At 29.5% G+C, this 22395-nt stretch overlaps 1 protein-coding gene across 2 annotated transcripts in view; it reads right to left on the reverse strand.

The window, feature by feature from the left end:
* The window catches only part of LOC145292968 (nuclear protein localization protein 4 homolog), a 65433-nt gene that overhangs the window by 27209 nt on the left and 15829 nt on the right, over nt 1–22395 (reverse strand). For both annotated transcript variants that reach the window (XM_080139201.1, XM_080139202.1), the window contains exons 2-5: nt 16757–16840; nt 15542–15654; nt 5167–5427; nt 2802–2850 (exon numbers count right to left, since the gene is read on the reverse strand). In XM_080139201.1, the coding sequence (XP_079995327.1) occupies nt 2802–2850; nt 5167–5427; nt 15542–15654; nt 16757–16840 (507 nt within the window). The remainder of the gene's footprint in view (nt 1–2801; nt 2851–5166; nt 5428–15541; nt 15655–16756; nt 16841–22395) is intronic.

The following is a 22395-nucleotide window of genomic DNA, read 5'->3' on the forward strand; positions in this document are numbered from 1 at the left end:
ACTAGAACAAAGCCTCACAGAACTACTTTTCCTAGACATCCTAGTAACAATAAAAAAACAACAACATAATCACAGACATCTACCACAAACCCACAGACACTCAACAATACCTCCACTTCAAAAGCCACCATCCTAAAAACTGTTTAAAATCAATACCCTACTCCCTAGCATGTAGAGTCTGCACCATAGTAACAGACAGACACCTCCGTTCAACTACACTGAATGAACTACAAATAACACTGCAGAAAAGAGGATATCCACTACCACTAATACAGAAAGGTATTGAACTGGCTGAAAAAATTCCAATAGACCAACTAATAACCCCAAAAGAACACAACAAAGAACAAATTTTAGCATACATCTCTACACACAACACAAACAACCCAGAACTATTCACACAGATAACAAAAAACCTTATCCTCCTCAATCAGAATGACAAACTAAACAACATACTTAAAACAACAAAAATAATAAAAAGCAAATGCCAACCCAAAAACTTAAAACACATACTAACTTCCTCAAAACTCGTCCCACATACTACAAAAGGGGTTACAAAATGCAACAAACCGCGATGTGGAGTATGTGACATAATAATAGAAGGTAACACATACACATTCAAAAACCCAGCACAAACATTCAAAATAAAAAAGGATCTAAATTGCACCTCCAGAAATGTAGTATATGCACTAAGATGCACAATATGCAACAAATTCTACATAGGCGCCACCAAAAATTTCAGCAATAGAGTGGCCTTACATAAGAGCAACATCAAAATTGTAGATAACAGACACCTCTATGTTTCAAAACACGTAAACACATGCAGTGGAAACAGCTTCAAAATAATGCCAATCTTCCAAACAGACAATTATTTTTATTTACTTACACAGGAAAAAAACTTCATCACCAGATTCACTCCTGAACTGAACACAGCCTAATATCATCACACAAAAACATGAAATGCAAGGTACACTCGCATGCACATCCATACAACCACACATAAATCAGAACCGACACATTAAAACACACACACACGTACGCACATACAACCACACACAGACATAACACCCCTATCTCTAATACAACACACTGAACAATACCAACCCTACTTAACCTCGAAACCAACAACACTAGGAAACACCTAGAACCATAGTATAATATCTGTTCCAACACCTCGCTCCCTCTTCAGTCAGTGGAGGAGAACCCCCTCATGACTGAAACAACTATCATCCCTTCTATCATCCCCCTCCCATACCTATACCCCCTCCAATTGCCCCCCCCCCTCTGGGGAACAAAATCTTCCCCACACTAGGAACCGATCCTGGGTCTGGCCATACCCACATGGGGAGACAAATAAATAGAAACATTAAAAAATCCCCTGTACATATTTTAAATACACCCCTCTTTCTAAACAAACATAATATAAGGAATACCCGAAAAGACTAAAACGAAAAATCACAATACTAAAATCCAAGAATCCAAAAAATAAATATCAAAATAGAATGAAAGCACCCCTACCCTTATTTCAGAAGAGCTGCCCCCCCCCCTCCTCACACATACGCATTAGTAACGACCTCGGATCACAGTCACCTTCCTAGGAAGCAAATAACCTCATAATACTATAAAACAGTATACACATTCTCAAACCAATAAAAGAAAACACACACACACACCCTACCCCACCCTAAAGGAAAAGAAAAAAACACTAACAGAAAGAGAGAGTGACTACAGCCAGGTCAGCAGCCCAGACAAGCCCAATAAAAGAGTAATAAAAATTGAACATGCCAATGAATAATAAACACTTACAAGCCTCCACCCCTTGGAAACACTTCAAATGAACTACGAAAATTGCCATTTTTACATCTCCAACACATTTGAAAATAATTTCTGACGAGGACGCTTCACAGAACGTCTGAAACGCGCGTAAAAACGATTTCAATGACTTAAAAACATTATTACAATGATCCAAACATAATTCTCAATGAATAACCAAGACACGGAATAATAAAATAATGTTAAAAAATACACATTGTTGGTGACTACTCCCTTATATATATATATATATATATATATATATATAGAGAGAGAGAGAGAGAGAGAGAGAAATAAAAAGGAACAAACCGTATTATGTGTTCATCAACATTTCGTCTTTATTTTGAGACTTCCTCGAAATAAAGACGAAACGTTGATGAACACATAATACGGTTTGTTCCTTTTTATTTCTCTATTTTGTAGGAATACTATTTCCATATTTCTCATCATATATATATATATATATATATATATATATATATATATAAATAATGCCCTGTACCCATTTCCGTAGGAAATAAAAGCAGCTGTCTCAAACACTAACTGTTCTCATTTGCAGTCAAAACAAAAAAAAAGAAAAATCTCATGAGTTTATTGCCTTGCTATCCTGACATGAACACCTAACTATAACTTGATGTTGCATGAAAAGTTCCATTCTTTTTGCTTAAACTAACCCAATATGACATTTTCTATTTTTAACCTTTTTTTTTTTTACAGACCAAATATCTAATTTTGCTACACCAATGAATGTTATTAAAGTTTAACTATATTTGTTTCTATTCTTCATGTGTAAGCATTGATCTAGTTACTGGCCAAGCACAGCGTCAACCTTTGATTATGAGAAGGTGATAGAGGTCAGCTATCCATGTCTGATACTGAGAGCCTATAATAATTTAATCTTGTGGATTTTACAATCAAATTCTTTCTTCTAATTAAACTTTTTCTGTTTTTTTTTCAAATTGCAATTACGCAAGAAAAAAAAAACGTCTTACCTCCAATGCAGCACAATGAAGGCACTTTCCTTGGGGTCCATGGCGACATCTAAAAATTACAAAGAAAATAATTAAAAGAAAGCAAAAATGTCTTTTTGTTATATAAACAATTCAATATCAACTTGTAACTGTTTACTTGAAAATAAAACATTCTAATCTTGAAAATAAACTCTAGTTGAGAACGACAGATAAAATAAACATCCTTTTCAATAACCATTCAAAATTCTGTATAGGTTTGAAAGGTGGTAAATAAAATAAATATGATTCTAATTGTCTGGATAACCCAAATAATATAAAACAATTTAGATGTCATTTAATGTAATGTCTTTCTGATTATTTGTTTGGTAATAGTTGATGCAAGAAAGTTCCAGATGAACATGTATTGTGAAAACACTATCATGTAATTTTACTGCTATACTGTGCATATCAGAACTTTGTCTTTCAGATGCGAGTAGGGATTGAATGAAAGTGTCATATATTCAGAGCATGATCACCACTTTTGGGGGAAAGTCTGTATTTCATCACACTTTCCTATGGGTTGTTTTATCATTTGTTATTTGGCAAAGAGTAAATATCTTTGCTATCATCTACTGTTATCAAGTTATAATCTGCTTGTTTTTTTGTTTTGTTTTACAAATATGTAAATGTATATTGTGATGTAGTGAACATAACATATACATCAAGCATTTCAAATATTAAGCGATTAGATTTGAAACAGAACAATAATAAAAGAAAAAACTTGGTGGATAGAGAGTGAAGGTAAGCTAGTCACAGCGTAATATGCTTTCTGTTTCTTCTCTATAACATTACTAGGTAGGTAAAAGAGAAAGAGAGGAGGAGGCTATGCAGAGAGAGAGAGAGGAGGCTATTTTACTATGGATGAGTGTTTTCTTTCTTTTTCACTTGCCAGCTTGTTTTAACAAAAATGTAGTGTGTGGGGGGATAAAAAGTGAAATTGGAAGAGAGTAGATGATAATGGTGTTGAGCATGAGATTTGAAAGGAAATGAAAAAACAATGATTGCGTAAGAAACAAAATATTGTCTTGGATGAAAAGTTCACATGCTTGTGTGGATTATTTATTTGAAGAAAATATGGTTAAGTTGAACCATATATCTCAAGATGAGTGCATTTTGAACTTTTAAACAACATAAAACATGTTAAATTTTACACATGATGTTCAAGCTACATCAAAAGAAAAATTTTGTTTTCATTCTTGTTGAATTCGATGTTAAATATATTGTAACCATATCTAAGTATTTGTCTTTATTTCACTAATTATCTAATCAACTGCATTTTTACTATAGACATTCTTATAGAATTTGAGAAAGATAATTTGAGCCAAATAAATTCTGGAAAAAATATATTAATTTGTCTCAGGTATTACCAGCCATCACAATATATTTGTGTGTATTTTTAAAAAAATTAGCTGTTTAAATGGTTTGAATTAAGAAAAAGTGAGTTTTCAAAGCCAGTTACATTTTAAAAAATAAAATAGAAAGACACAATACAAAATTAGTCTCTTTTTGTTCACTAAATAGAATTATTGCCCATACTGATATTGACTTTTGTTGATACTATTTCAATCTCTTTATTTTTTTCCTTTCTTTATTACCTTCAGCTGTTAATAAATGGAGAGAAAGAGTGAATTGAGAGGAATAGACGAGTCATGCAACATACGTACAAATTACAACTCGACACTTAAAATGAAAGGTTTCTCAAATAGAACTTAATCTCAAAAAGTTGACAAATATTTTAAGATGTATGTTGTATGATTAAAACATAAAAAAAAAATTTTTTTAAACAGAAATAAACGTTAACTCAGCTGTCCCCACTCCACCCCAAAACGTGTTCCGTCTTTAAGAAACTATTTTTCAATAAACACAATTCTTAAAATATACGTTAGAAGGAGAGTAACAATCTATAGTAATAAATAGTAAGATGTACATCTAAAAGCAAGAATAGGTTTAAGACTCTCAAAATTCATATTAGAATTATCTGCAAAGGTCTGTGGCATAGCAAATAAAGTATTATGTAAAATTCAGTTATAAGTGATACTCTTTAGGAGGTTGAAGGTTCATTTTAAGTGTAGATGATACTAAGAATACAATTGCAAATTATTTAAGATTTCTACCCAGTCATGGCTGATGGAACATGATTAAATAAAGGTTCCATTCAAAATTCTGTGTAGATTCCTAATTTCGACAAAAAGATTCCAAGTTCGACAAAATACATCTGAAAATGGTCAAGATAATGCATAACATAAAAATGAGGACAGTAGTTTGAATAATCCAAATACAAAAAAAATAAAAAATAAAATAAACCAATAAATAAATAGTAAAAAGAAAAAACAGAACAAAAACTTACAATTGTTCATTGCGTTTCCTTTTGACTTTGCCATCTTCTTTCTCCAGAATTTGATCAACGAAATCAAGTACAATATTGTTAATAGCTTTGTGAGCCGCATACGTGCCACTACTACTATTGTTGCTGCCACTATTGATGCTGCTGCTTCCATTATCAACAGAAACAGAAGATTGAGAAGAAGTAGAGGCTAATGGAAAATCCTTTGATGAGTTCTTGGGGATGATATTTGCCTCAGTAAAAAGAAACAGCATGTCTCCATGCCTGAAAGCACAAACAAAGTTTTATTAACTAATATTCAAAAACATGGTCTATTCAATTTTATTCAGAATCAAATGCACCTACTTGGCAGACATTTTACTTTCATTTTTTTTTTTGTTTTCCTCATCGCCAATCTCCCCACTTTAAACGGGATAGGAAAGTTTAATACAACAAATAAGATGTCCAAAATGTTATAATTTTTTATACATATTTATATTATATTCTGTTACTGTTAATAAATACTGAACATTTCATTAAAATTGGTTGATTTCCTGAATTTAGGATAAATTTTTAAGTGAAGTAGGAAAGGAGGATCTGCAACTCTAAAACAGAGTCCCCCAAACTTCTGAAACGCTTTATTTAGAAACCCATTCTTAAAATGGGGATAAGGTGTTTTGTAACTCTTCTGTACTTTCACCCAACAATTTAATAAAAATTATAATTATATTGTACTAACGTTATTATTTAGAAACCTATTCTTAAAAACGGGAGAGGAGGATGTTTTGTAAGTATTTTGTACTTTCACCTAACAATGTAATATAAAGGATATCATAAAATTTGAATTTAACTTGAAAATAGTATTACAAAAATAGCGCCGTAATTTTGATAAAAAATTGTTTTTGTTTAATTTTTATTCAAATAGCTTCACTCGACACATTTTTTTTTTACTTAAGTAAAAAATACTTAAATGAGTTAAACACACAAACCATTTATTCAGTTAAGTAAAAGAATAACTTATCTTGCCTATGATAATATTTATTGGGTTTATTTTACAATCCAGAGGTATGAAAAAGTGGTTACAAAACAAATATATGACAAATGAATGTTATTAAAGGCAAGAGAAGTTACTCTTTGACCTACCTCAATAAATTTTGGGTGTTATAAATGTTTATTCTGTTCAAAAAACAAGTAGTGTTGAGCATTACATGAAAACAAGAAAAAGTAACTGCAATATCTCTTGAAATTTTTGAAGTCTTGACAATGACTTAAAAATAAAAAAATTATACAAAATAGTGGTAGAAAGTATTGTTGCCATGGTAACTTAAAGCCCTTAAATTGAAACTTAATTATGTTAATTAGTTTAATGTACTTGAAAACATAATTGTAATTTGTACAAAATTTCCTTTCATTTGATATGCTGCAAGTCATATTTTGTTAATAATTTCTTTAAATTGTGTCATGGTGGCCATCTTGGATTTCCTTGTCTCCATTTTAGATTTTTCATGATGTGATAATGACAAATGATAATGTCCATCAGAATAATATTTCATATGATGATAAAGCCTTACTTACAATTTTTCTTAGCTGTTTGTATGATGTTTCTACTTCAAGCCATTAAAATGAAACTGAAATATGTTAATTACTTTGCTAATTCGTTTGTAAGTTACCAAGTGCGATGGTCATAGATACAGCCAACTGAACCTTCATGGTGTTATGATAATCGGTTCAAAATTTCATCATAATACTTTAAAAAGATCTGAATTTATAGCTTTTTAAAGATGGATTAGTCTGTAAATTGAGCAAATTTCCTACCATTTTCAGTCACAAGTTTATATGCATTTGAATAGGACTGACAAAATTTCCAGTGAACCATGCATTTTTTGATACTTTGAATGGTCATAACTCCAGTTCTAAAGGACAAATTTAAAACAAACTAAAGATAATATTTCTTTGTTTTTTATACTCTTCAATAATACCTGATTTGAGTTTATTTGATATAAAGAGAAAAATGGTGTGTCATTGCTAAATAAATTTCATCAATATTACTGTAATTCAAATATGCATATATAGACAACACTGTATATTTATTTTATTGCAGACTGTTATCCTGATCTTCATAGCTGTTGTTGTTTCACCACGTTTTGGCCAACTTATCCTCTGGCCTTCTTGAGTTGGCCGAAACGTGGTGGAACAACAACAACTGTGACAATGAGGATAACAGTCTGCAATAAAAAATACAAATTATGAAGCCTTATCTCAAAGGATTCCAAAAAGTACAAATAAAATAATATATAATAGACAACACCGTATAAAATTATTTATATCAACTACAAATCAAGGACCTATTATCTACTGAGGTAAAAGATATGCTTTTATAGAAACGTGCAACAAATAAATAATATAATCAAAATATTATCAATCTTTATTTGTAGTTGCCATTTTACTAATAGTAATAAGAATAAAAACTAAGAAAAAATAAGAAAAATAACTACAAAATGTAAAATTTTTAAATTTTAAATTATAAAGAATATGTAAATTATATGAAATATAAAAAAATATGGAAATATTAAAATACAAAGATATGAAAACAAGAAAATAATAGAAAGTAATAATAGTATTGGTCATCTTAGTAATAAAAATGATATCATTTAAAAAGGACAATATAATAGTAATGATAACAGTGTTAATAGATCAGAATAATTTAAATTTTAGGATGATTTTAAAACTTTTAGTGCACATAAAAGATTAAAAAGAATAAAAAAGAGTAGAATGATAAAAGAAAAGAAAAAAAGAATTTATATATATGTTACGAGGATTAATTGGAATCGGAACAATTTGTGCCTATTTTTCAATGTCGCAAACAATTCTTTTCATTCTTTTACTTTTGTTTAAAAAGTTCCCTTTGCTGTGATGTTCCTGTCCTGTCAAATCACCCGATGATCAGGTGTCATCACTAGCATCTAGACTTGCGTTGCACAAGTTCAAAGGATTTTTAGAATTTCAGCCTGACAACAACTCAGCGTCCAATCAAATTAACCTTTTCATTTTGGGGCGCGTACGCGTGCACGCAGGGGCAGATGTCATGTGCAAGAGATTAAAGAAATTAAAAATTAGTCTTGAATCAACCTTCAACAGGAAAGGATTGTATTCACCTTGGTCAACCGTCATAAAAGACAAATAGAAATAAAACTGAGAATTTTTATTTTCTATACAAGCACTTTTGAAAGAGAGAAGAAAGGCAAACGACTTTTCTCATTATCTCAATAAGACACAAAACAAATCATTTCATCATAAAAGCTTAAAAGCTGACTCAAAATTGGAAACTATCTTATTTCTAAGAGGTGCACATTTGGTGCAGTGTGCGTCTCCTCCATGAGGGCAAAATGCAACATAAGATTATTCATTGAGGACAGTGGATTCAACATATTTGAGCATTGTGAATTCGATATATCCAATGAAGGCATAAGGCCATATTATTCAAGCATCATGCATCCAACAAATTTCAGGAAGTCATCATGTTGTCATGTATTTCAGAATCAAACATCTGAGTGCCTTATCTATCTCGATGTACAACCAAGGAAAAGGTTGGTGAAAAAATTATTTTTCTTCTTGGTTTAATCGCGATACTTTTTCCATCTGTTGGAAAACAAAACTCCCTTGTGTCTAAGTTTAATCTCATTAGAAGGCAAGTAAATAAAGACTTAATTACTTTAAAAAAAAAAAAATGTTATAAATCTTCATTTAAAAAGTTATTGCTTTCAATTTACAAGTTTTATATGGATTTATTCTGTATATTTTAATAAACTCTTTTTTTATTATTATTAAAATAGACTTAATTATTAAGAAATAAAATCAATCACTGGTCATTTTTCATAAAAAATTTTGTTTTCTACTAATGTGTCATTACTTACCAAATCCAAGAATATTTGAAAGATCAGAAAGACAAAAAAAAAAAAAAAAAAACTTCCACCTGGGTCCAATAGACAAAGCTTGCATGAAAAATGTAAACAGAAAACGGTAAGATTGGAACAACAAGAGATCATGTTCATCACCTAATGATGCATCACCATCTCATGACCAGAATGCTGTGATTTCCGACCCCAATCCTAATAGTTATTCAACAGAAGTTGAATACTTTGAGCCTGTGAGACCTCCTCTAGGCCTTACAGTCTTATTAAAAATTCCTTGATATACTATGGAATTAATCAGGGGTGATGTTTCTGTCAGCCTTGTTCTTAGACTTACAGGCTATGGGATTTCTCAAATCTAATGTCAATATAAAAGATATCATTGATAAATATAAAATAGAGCAAAAGAAAGAATGAAAGAAAATACTCATCAAAGACATGATGAAACAGTGGAAAACCTTGTTTGTATTAGGGTTCATGAAAGAAATGATAAAGACACTGTCGTATAAAGAAATTTGGGAACAAATGGGAAAAAAATATTAAAAAAAGCAAAGAGATCGGAATGCCACTTGATCTTCACAAACGAGATGAAACACAAATGTGAACTGGTTATCCCTAATACTGGTGCAACGAGTGTTATTCTTGCAGAATAAATTGTTGGCATTTTGAAAGAATATAATAGTGTATTGACAACACCAATACAGTTTGTGAGGCTAGACTTGTAACACTTGTTGAGAAAAAAAACATACAGACATAAATTACACACCATTGGTTTTTCTCTACATCAAAATGAACATCCACTTAGAGCTCTTTTTAAATATATAGATGGAATCACAAAAAGTCCTACCACTTTCACTAGTCCTCTGGGTAAATTGTGTGGTAATCATTTACCACAAGTAGCATTTACACCAGTTGGTTATCCTCTGGATGTTTGTTTTAGTATGAAGAAAATAAGAAAACTAACTTGTGACAAGAGACTTCTATTAAAACATGCAGTAGACATTTTTAAAGGTAAAGTTGATTTGGAAGTTGCTGCTTGGAAAATTGGGTCTATAAACCAGGCAAGATGGTTAAATTTGGCCATCAGAAAAATATGCTTATGGATATGAAGTGCTTATTCACAAGAAAGGCTTGGCAAACTTCACAACTTCATTAGGTTTATAATTGAAGTAATATGCAGTTAGCAGACTTGAACTAAAAAGAGATAAGTTCCATAACTATCAATTGTATATTTTCAATCTCAAGAAACATCCACCTGAAATTCAATGCATTACATTACAAAATTTATAACGTAATCCTTTTGCTTTACTTCCTGAAAATGTGTTGCATGTTACGGTAAAATCAGATGAACTAGCAGTGATGTAAGAAGCAATTTAAAAAAAAAAAAAATCGTCCATTAAGAAAATATTTATCCATATAAAATTGATTAAATTGATTATGTAAACTTATCAAATCATTTTAAATTTCTATTTGAATTTCATCATAAGGATTTAGGATTACATTTTTAACTCAATGAAGCAACTTTATATTCTTTCAGTAATGGGGAGTTAACTATAAACGATTTTTAAAAATAACACATTAACAAGCCAATCATTGGTCAGAGTTAATTAATCTTTCGCAAAATTAAATTTCAGAACCAGCAATAAGAAGCATTTTCTGAAGATGAACTTTTGGATTCACTGATGAATTGAAATTGAAGTTGCCAGATTTACAGACACATTCTAAAACTGTTGAAATGTCAGTTAAATAAACAACAAAAGCTTCTGAACTGGTCTATGAGTTTGAAGCAAAACACATGCATAGACTTGCAAAGGTACTGTGCCATAAAATAAGGCCTTCATTTGCTTCTACAGGATCTTATATCAAGCAATTTAATAAAATATATTAACCATACACACAATTATTTTTATAATGCATTATTGTACATAATTTACATTTTCAATTCTGACAATTAATAGGGACATTATTTTTTATTTGATTTTCATTTTCAAATCTCTCCCATGGGTTTTTTGGGAGATGATCAAATTAAAATTGCCATTCCTAAATCAAATGATTGCCTACTATTTTAACTCATGGGTATTTTAAGTGTTTGTCTTTTTTGTTTCATTTATAACAAAAAATAATTACATGTTCTTTAAATCTTTTAAAGAGTTCCAACTTAATTAAGGAGGTAAAAATCAGAATATCAATAGTGATGTACGAGGGGGATTTTTTAATTTTAGCTATCTCTTAATTGTTTTAGCTTATTCATTTTATTTTGATGAAACAAAATGACAATTTTTTCTGATTGAAATATTGAAATTGATAATTTTTCTAATTTATAAGATAAATGTTTAAAAGAAAAAAAAGGATTTTCAGTTCATTCTTGCAGACAATCTTTGATGCCATTTTCTCTTGGTATGTGTATTTACACCCCTTCCATAACTAGGCTAGTTGACTTTTAAAAAAAAAATTAAAAAAATGAAAAATTGACCTACCATAACATAAAATTCTCTAGGGAACAGAACGGAAGTTGTTGCAAATCTCTATGTTAGCCTCTATGTGACAAATAACTATATCCCCCCCTTCCATCTCTAAATGACTCGTGGGGCAGAAATCTCTTAAAACTTGAAATTCATATATCAATTTTAATGAAATTTAAACTATAGGTATTAATTCAGAGAGATTTTTCCAACATTTAAGCTTTTTAGGTCTAGAAAGCAGAATGAGAGGAGTGGGGGCAATAACAAAAGTTATATCGTGTTGTCAGCATAGTGATAAAGTACATTCATTCAACATCTGGTCTTCCTGCTAATATATGTAAAAGGTAAACTTTGTTCCCATCATGTAAGTAAATGTTCTTTCTTCTCCCTTCCATAACGAGAGTAAAAGGCTTGCCTGACAGAACGATTTCAAGTGTTTAGGGAAAGGGAGAAAGAAAATAGTAAATTAGATGACCTTCCCACCCATCGTCTGAACTGAATTTGGAAAGAAAATGAGAAGTTTTTATTTTTTTCCTTTCTTCTGTCATTGTTTTCCTTTTTTATTTAAACTTTATTATTTATTTTCTTCCAAACTTCACTGATTTAGACATGATTTTCTATGAATATTGGTGCAAACACTAGCGAAACAATCTTTTTCATCATCTTTTTACAAATGTTCACTAGTATAAATAATAAGAATAATACAGAAGTAAAAAGACTTATTATTTTTAGTTATGTAACAAGGGGCTCTTTCAGTCGTTGACAGACTATGGATACCCACAAAGAGGTGCCTGCGCATGAAATTTTTGTGGCAGGAGGTGCACAATCTCCAACCACACCTCTCCTGAGTCGACATTGTTACATATCAGTGGCAAGTGAAGTGTATGTACATGATGCCTGGAAACAAATGCCGAGATAAGTCATGTAAGAATGTCTTAAAATATATGTCACACTTTATGAATAGGAAAATAAGCTTGAGATAAACTTGCTTTATTTTACTTTTTGTTTTTGTGATTTTAATTTATAAAATTTTGCAAACAGTTTTTTCTTTTTTTAAATCTTTGTGACCAACAAAACATGTGCATCACAAACAAACATTATACATATTTAAATTACTTTCAATTTACATTAACATAGAATAAATTATAAATAAAAACACAAACAAGATCTGCATAGAAAAGTTGCTTGGGCATGTTTTTACTATCACACACACACATTTTAACAAAAAAAGAGATTCTGTAATGACGAACCTTTCTTTTTGTATGGCTCAACAAACTTTAGTGACAGTATAGAACAGTTAACAAAGCCCGCACCCTCATTCGCACTCTCCATGTTAAAAATAGATTTCTAAAAACCTGATGGGTGTGATAGTAACATTTTAAAGTTTTTTGTTTTTATCTTAGTACATTTTTGGAATAAAAGAAAATATATACCTTTTTTAAAATATGACCAATTTTCTGAAAATAATTTCGTCTGTAAACCACCTTGAATGTTATGAATTCCGTATATTTAAAATTTTCCAATATAAATTGTTTTTTATCTAGTTTAACTTTTTATAATATCTGTATTTCAATATATACTAGCAGAGGGGTGGGGTCTCCTAGCTTTGCCTGGTCATAAAATATGCTTAAATATATTTTTATTCATCCAGATTTTGAATATATTATTATAGAGTCGTGATTTCAAAAGTAAAAAAAATAGTACCTGGGTGCCATAAGCTAGAATCGAAACCAAAAGCAAAACTGTAGCATTCAAAGCTGGTGACTTTACCACTGTACCAATGTGACATGTATATGAATTGATTAAAAATAAACTAAGATGAATGTACAAAATGTATAACAATTTTTTCAATTCTGTCCCTTTTTTAACCCCCTTAAAAACTATTTTAACCAGCTAAAGTCTCATAAAAGACCATTCCATAAAAAATCCAATCATTTGAGGGCCCTAGTGCCACTCTATGACTTTTAGTTTCAAAAGAGATAGAGTTTGAAAATATGGAAACAGACAGACATAGTAAGTTTTATAAATTAGATTAAACTTTGTTTTAACAGCACATTTATATAATACAAATAAGTCAAAGTTCAGTGTTCACTACTATTTATTTTACAATGTAAACTATTCATTTAAAGATATACTATTTTCCAAAATAAAAGTTGGACAAAATTCCTTTAACAAAGTTATTTTTTAACGTTTGTAAAATCTTTTAGCACAACACAAACTTGTTCTTAATAATTATGCATAGAGTATAGAAAAAATGCAACAAAAAATTTATTTGCAACCAACTGCGCTGTCAAACCTATGCTGACATTCTTTTTTACATTATAAAATAACTCAATTTTTAGGTTCATTGAATTTTAAGTTTGTTTCACAAAGTTTCACAAACAAACTTGACATTAAAAAGATTAAAATTTTACAAATCGTATATAAAAAATAATTCTGAGACAATTTTCTACTAATAAGAAGTTTTTATTTTGTTTATCTTATTTTTGAAGGGATTTCTAGCAATTTTATTTGTTAGTGTTTCCATTTCAACTAGTTTCTGGTTGTAGTTTAAAGTGTTTTCTGATTTATTGTATAATTTCAAGAATATTGATAAAGATTGGCTGCTTTCATTTTGAAAAACAAAATGTAAAATTGTATTTTAAAAAAAAATGTATTTTGCATTTTTAGCTGTTTAAAGTAATCACCATTGTAAAAAATAACTCAATCGATAAAAGCACATACAAATTACGTATTCAGAAAGATTATTTTATTTTCAACCACAGATATTTTTTAAATTGGCCCAGAAATAAGCGAGTTGAACGAATTAAGGTGTGAATTTGCAATATAATCGGTAAGACATCTTTAAATTCTATAAGTACTTTTAATTTCTTTTCAGAACTACACCATCTGTTTTATTTCCTTTAAAACAGAATTTTGAAAATTAATTAGGATATTGTTTTGTCATTAAAATATTGAATCAAAAAGCTATAAAACTATAACTAAACTTAAAAAAAAAAAAATTGTTCCGATTCATCTCAGCAGACCATTCCAAGTCTGAATTAGTTTACTTCAAAACGATAATTTGGAATTTGGTTCGAAAATAGCAGCTGCATTACAATTCAGAAAAGCCGAAAAAAATATACAAAATGAGTTTGTTTACAAAATCAGTCAGTAGGTAGTTAAAGGGAATGCCCTGATTAAGTGACAAATGCAAAAACGTCTTGTACGTGAGCAAAGAGTTAACATTTTTCTAGAAAACATTTTTTTTTTTTTACTTAAAACATTTTTAAATAGAATTCAAAAACTTTTTTTTTTATTTCAATAAATATTCAATTAAAAAGTAAACAAAAAAATACTAGTGTGCAAATTATGTAGCTGCAATAAAAACACACACAAATGAAGTTGTCTCATAAATTTAGTAATATAGATTGATTTACAAGACAAAACATAATCTATATGCATACATATTCCTTCAAGATGGGCATTCTGTTCGAAATACTGCAAACTAGTCATTAATTTAAAAATTATGCTCACCATCTTCAGAAATCCATTGCCGAGTCTCACTGCCTTCAAGACAGCAAGGCAATTTAGTGACCCAATGGTAAAACAGACACATGAATACTAATTCTCAAGGTTTTGTGATATCATGCACCAATGATTTTGATGTGTTATGTCATCAACAGAAAAACAACCACATTTCAATAAAACATTATGAAACAATGGACAGGGTTTTTTCATACTCTGACTAGTAGCAAAAACTGCTGATGCTGCCAAGAGTGGCAGTACTATATTAGTCGCTAACTCGATGTTACAAACATTGGTTGGCAGCTGATGAAGATATGGTATCGCATGCTGTATATTGAAAATACATGTAAAGTGTAATTCTTCAATTTTTTTATACCCAAGTTTTGGCAAAACCCAAATCTTGGACTCTCAGTTGAGAATCAAGATTCTACAAAAACAAAACAAAGCATGTAGATTGTAATTTTCTTTAATTTTCAAGATAAAGAAAAAAGCAATGTAAATAAAGATATTTTCACTCACCGAATATTAATATCACTCACGCATTTAGCTCTTGTTGTTCGAATAATTTCACTCTTTTTCCGATCCTTGAAAATTTCCCAACCAGTGTCATTGAGTTGAAATTCTTTTTTAATCTGAAATAATTACACATTAACAAACATTATTAGTCATACAGATTCTAATTCATTTGAAATATCTTCATTACTTAGAAGAAATTTTTGAGATGAGGATTGATAATTTCAATTATTCAGATTATTCAAACTACCATTCTCATCCTTGGCTATTATTTTTACATTTTAGCTGTTGTAACCTGCAACCTTCATCAGATACATCTTTTTAAACTTGGAAATATTTGTGCTAAATTCTGAAACCTATATGAAATTTTGAATAGAACTATTTATTTCACAGGATTAGATTGTTCTCATTCCATCAGCCATGACAGAGTAAAAATGGTTATTATTTTTATATTATTCTAAGTTATTATCACCTTGTACTGACATAATAGTTAAAGGTGTTGATTAACTATCAGTTTTAAATGACCATCTTTTGAATGCTGCAGGTTCAATTCTTACTATATGCAATAATAACTAAGAATAACACTTTTACCAAATTATGGTTGATAGAACGAGAACAATCTACCCCCATGGATTAAATAAAGCATTCAGTTTTAAATTTTGTATAAGTTCCAGAGTTTGACAAAAATTTGAAATGTTACACCTGACAACTGGTGACAAATGTCAGCTGAAACGTAAAAAGAAAAATCTATCTTATTTTGCTAAAAATCTCAGTTTGATTGAAAAAGTAATAAAATAGAACTACATAAATGCTTTTACATCTCAAAATAAACAAAGAATAAAAATATTTACTGCGTAATGTAAAACAAAATCATCACTACATGTTTTTTGAGTAATTATCACAAACCAGCTAGTTTAGTGCATAAAAATGGGCAACTATAGCAAAGTTCCCTCCAATTTAAACTCATTCATCTTTTAGTTTATTTTGATAACATTTAGAGTTAAACAAAATTTAATCTTTTATTTTTATAAATGTATAATTCTTTCAGATAAAAGTCTGGAGAGGTGGGGAGCTATGGTCTAGCAAGTGTGATTTCCATTCAAGATTACATCTACTGATGAGACAATCACCAAAGTGTTCCTATATATAATTTAACAACATGATTCCAACTAAACAAAACATAAGAGGAGAAAAGAATTATAAGGAACCATTTTCACAAACCTTGTCCAGTAAAATGTTGACCTTCTCCGAGGGCGAAGAATGGATGCGTTTTGTACCATATTCAGGCGACTGAATCCGGATAATCTAGAGTTAAAAGAAAAAAAGAGTTCAGGTTAGATTAACAATTTTACTTGAGTAAAAAAAAAAAATTACTCTTTTATTATATTACATCTAATATACAAAGTAAAGTGAATCTGTTTCTCAAATTTTTATGGTTAATAAGCTTTTACAAAAAAAAAGAAAAAAAGAAAGCAATATTTGATTGTGATTTGCCATTTTTTGGGGTTTTTTTTTTGCAGAATATTGGTCTATTTTCTTAAAAACAAAAAATACTTCTTATTCAATTTATTTCAGATTTGTAAATTATATATATATATATATATATATATAAAATAGTAATTATTAATAGATGACTTTCTTTTATGCATATAGTAATTATTAATTGATATTAAATAATAAATATATATATATATATATATATATATATATATATATATATATAACAGTAGATCTGTAGTAGAAAAAGAAGTATTGATGTCCTTTTTGTTTTCTTTCCTTTTTTTATTTTGTTGTCTTAGAGAATATTTTTCTCTACACCATGGATCAATTAATTAGCATTCCACAATTATTTTTACTTTGGTTTTATCCCAAAATGAATTGAAACCTTTAAAATTAGAATATTAAGCAAATTGATAAGTTTATTTTTCATTTTACAGAAATTAGAATCCCGGGGGATGTCAGGTAGCTTTGCTAGTAAGTAATAAATTACAAGTTAATTTTATTTTTAATCTATTGAATTCTTATTATCACACTAACTGTATCTACCGAACATTGTCCAGAAAACTTGATTTTTTTTTTTTTTATAAAGTGCATGATGGTCCATTTTTACCAAATTATTATTTTTTTTTTATTAGAATTTTCATGAAATTTAAATTAATTTTATCAACTCTGACACATTCAATTGATCATTAAATTATGAAGATCATCCTAAAAGTGAAGCCTTCTATTTTATTTTTTTTTGGCTCGAGTCACCTTTTGTGCTCCAGAATTTGTTTTTCTACATAATCTCCACCATTCTCTATGCACTTTTGCCAGAAATTCAATGATGCATCTCTGCTTCTGATGCACATCCATGACAGAGGTTGCTTTCTTAGAGTCAATATCTTCAGAGAGATGAAAATTTCAGGTCATGAATGTATAAGTTCAGTCATCATAATACAAATTGCAATTTCCTCTGATCCATTCGGATGGAATAAAAATAGGAGGCATTACTTTTAGAAAGTCTTTCGTAATCAAATAATATTGTTTAATTTAAACAGTTATGTTTATGAATGAAGTCACAAAAATGATAAATTGTCTTAGAATATGACTAGAAAATTATTTTAAAAACTCACAAGTAAAACTTAAAACAGTGATTTCTTAAAAAATGTTCTGTCATGATAAAACAACTCAAAGAACATTTTTGTAATAAGTAACCATCAATTATCAAGGTTAAAAGCCATTCAAGGATAAGAGTTAAAGAGATGGATAGATTGTCAGTTGAATGATAAATATTATGGGAGGATTTGAAATGAACAGAATGAATAAAATGTGATTACTTATGAGGACGATTTATGACACATATATTATTTTAATTGGAATTCATTATTGAGATGAGTATTATTTATATTAATTTATTTATTGCGGACTATTATTCTCATCTTTATTAGTTGTTGTTTCACAACGTTTCAGCCAACTATTCCTCTGGCCTTCGTCAGGTGGTAACCGTGACGGATAGGAACTTCGAATCTCCTAACTGCATTCTCAGCAATCACTGCCATCCGTAGTTGTTGTCATCTCACCACGTTTTGGCCAAGTAAGCCTCTGGCACGCTTCGTAGCTCATCAATTTTTTTAGTTAAAAAAAAAAGAAGGGTTCACTTTTAGGATGACCACCGGTTACCACCTGACGAAGGCCAGGGGAATAGTTGGCCGAAACGTGAAACAACAACTAATAAAGATGAGAATAATAGTCCGCAATAAATAAATTAATAAGATTTATGACACGTTCATGGACATTAAATTTAAGATGATCATGTTGTAATACATAGGGTGGCAATCCCATAGTAATGTGCTCCTCAGATGCAAGATTGTTGCAAGGAAACTGTTCATGGAAATTCTGCTTTGATGTTAGACACAAATATGAAAGAAATTTGTTTGCAGTTGTGATAAGAAGACAAGTTCTTGCTGTGAAAGTTTTATGAAGCTTAGTTGAACACCCTCTTTTCTGTCTCTGAAATGTGTCAAAAGTCAAACATCTGTATAATATGCTTATTCACATTTATACATATCACCTTCCACACTCATTTGAATAAAAATTAGATTGTCAGATCACCAACAGATGAAATGCAATACATAAATTGTAAATTAACTGGTGTTGCTCAAGTTGAAAAATTCCAACTTTATGATTTTAAAATAAATTGTTCCAAAATTTAACTGTCGTCCCATCAAATTGAACAATTTTAAATAATTAACACCTAATGGTTACTTTATTTACCTCCTCTTCAAGAGGTTAGACAAGGTCAAATGTTGGTTTGATGAAAGTGTTTATGTGGAACAAAGAGGATTTAAACATGGCACACCCATGATTTTCAATCCATGTTGTTAACCACTTACACTACCATGAAGAAATATCTAATTGCTACACTCTTAAATAAATGTTCATAAAAATGTTGTTTAATGTTAGACACACAAAAGAGGAAAGTTCTTTACAATGATAACAAGAAGAGTTCTTGCTGTGAATGTTTTACAAAAAGGAACTAGATGTTGAAGCTCAATGAAAATAGCAATAGTATAAAGATGAACAATGTTTCTTCTTCAAGAAAGAGGCTGTGGAGCAAAGAAGAGATCACCCCCCTAATAAATTGCCAAGTAGACTTTGAATCAGATTAAAATTATATATCAACTGTAATGTAAGCATCTGCTTAACCTGCAATAAATCAAACGATCATGTGACACAGTGAAAACCGACATTTCTGACAGTGGATGTATTTTTCAAGAATTTCTTTTGAAAAATGTGAAAAACTTAATGCATTGCACCAATAAAATATCTGGAAAATCAATTAATAGCAAAAAAAAAAAAAAAAAAGGACTTTCCAAAAATGTTAAATAGTGACATTTTTCTTAATCATTTTTTTTTATTCTTCAAGTAGACATACATTAACACGGTTTTTGCCCTTAAACTTCAATAATTTGAGCGAGGTTAGTACAGCAGCTAGGTATATTATTTTCTATCTTTACTTAACTTCTACCTCTTTATAACTAGCACAAAAAATATTTGTGAATTTTCATGAAAATAAACAATACTACTTAGAGTAACTATAAACACTAGAAACAATTTTTTTTTTTAAATTAATTTATTCTTGAAATGATGATACTCTTTATGTCTACAAATTATATAAAAAATGTCACTTAAGTTTTTGTAAATATTTATGTAACATTATTTTACGTTATTATATTAATTTCTTAAATTTATAATCACATATTTAGTTAAAAAGAATCCATTAAATGTACATGTCATTCAAACTTTTGTACAGACACTGTAAAAACTACTGTCTTAGTAATGCATACCACTGCCTATTCCATTTTCATCAACGAATCACATGATTCTATTTGCATATAAACAAAATTTCAAAACACTATAACATTTTAATAGTATATGCTAGCTAAAATCTTTCAGTATTACTTTTGAATTTTAAAGTTAATAGCAATAGTTTAATAGTAAACACAAGTCTGCTGTTTTATTTAATAGATTAAAAACTAACTACTTGATATTTAATTCGGATACCAACAAATAGAAAATAATTTCTGGCTGTGATTCAAGTTCCCAAGTATGATTTTTTTATGCTTCTTAAAAAAAAAAAAAAAGGAAAAACATTAACTTTTTCACACACCCATGTTGTATGAAAGAACCAAAATCGTCCAATTCAAAGGAAGTTAAATGGCTTTTTGTATAAGAAGGTAAAATTAGAAAGCAATGTTAATTAGAGCTGGTCGTCTTCATGCCTAATGCTGTGTACTTCACCAAAAGAAAATTAGCCATGTCTCTAGAAACGAGAAAATGGAATTTGAACCAAATACAAGCTAAATATAAACAACAGTTTTTGAAAACAGCTGACAACTGGGAAAATTATTTTGTTTTTTTTTTTTGTTTTTATTCAAACACAGGTAGTAACGTTTTTCAGACAGATTAGAAATCTAAAAATTATATCGAACTAAAGTTTCCTTTGGGTTCTTTTTATGTATTATTAATTAAAAGAATTTAATTTTTTTTTAAATAATAAAAAACAAGCAGTTCTTTGAAAAAGGGGCGCATGAAAAATGACTATTTCCCATTAATTTGAGAACAAAGATTAACTATATTTTACTTTTAATGTTTCAGAATTTTTAAGATGAGGATTATTGTATTATTTGCATTATTGTTATTCTAGTTGTGATGTATTACTCAATAAATTTTGATTGGGAGATATTTATTCAATAAATCGTGGGCCTAACTGATAAATGTCCTTAAATGCCAGAAAGCATTCTACTCTAATAGTTTTTTCCTTCAAATTGCTAGACTGTTCCTGCTTCCCTAACTGCACTAACAGGCAAAAGTTTGAATGTGATGTGAACAGACATCTCACTGCTCAACTCCCCACAGTCCTCTATGAGACACTATCCTCAGTAATCTTATGATGATACATGAATTCCAATCCATTTACAATCAGCATACCACCTTTAATTATTGTTTCCAGTAGAGCAAAAACCAAATAACACTTATTAAGCCACTGATTTGCTTGAACAGTATCTTTCCCATTAGAAAGCAATGCTTTATTAACACAGAAAATTCAGATTTTTTTCATTCTTCTAAAAATTTGCAACAGCAGCTTCACTTAAATAATTGTAATTTGTAAACTAATTTGTTTAGGCTCAAATTTTGACACATGCTATTTGAAATGTACTTCTTTTTAAAAATCATATGAAGTTTGTTTTTATTAGTGGACCGTCTATGTGCCAAGCCTGGAACTTAATGAGTGATAAGTTGATATTCATGTTTTTGATGTAACCACTGATCTTCAGGTGGATTTTTTTAAACTTGAGAATCTTTAAGCACATAAAAAATATCAAGAATGAAAAAGATCATATTTAAAAAGAATGCAAGAGATAAACTATAATATTCTAATTTTTCACAATTTTTTGATTATTTCGATTAGTCAAACTACTATTTTCATTTTGGTGATTAAATTTTATAAAGTTTCTACAATTTTAATTTCTGAGCTTCTAAAGGTCGGAAAGTTGTGTTTTTTTTTTCTAACTTTAGAATCTTTAAACCAAACTCTGGAATTTACATAGAATTTTGAACTGAATCATTTATTTAATCAACTGGAATAGATTGTTCTTGTTCTACCAGCATAATCAGATAGAAGTGTTAAGTTATGCCATTCTTAATTATAAAATTAAAAATGAGAACAAGATACACTCATGGATTCAGTTCAAAATCCTGAATAGGTCCGCAAGTATGGTATAAAGATTCTCAAGTTCAAAATGATACATCTAAAGATGGGTGGTTACATTGTGAATCTAACAATCAAAGTGTGAATATAAGTTCAAATAATCCAA

The sequence above is a fragment of the Euprymna scolopes genome, chromosome 14 (genome assembly GCF_053919585.1).
Source record: "Euprymna scolopes isolate OS-2025 chromosome 14, ASM5391958v1, whole genome shotgun sequence".
Lineage (NCBI taxonomy): Eukaryota > Metazoa > Mollusca > Cephalopoda > Sepiida > Sepiolidae > Euprymna > Euprymna scolopes.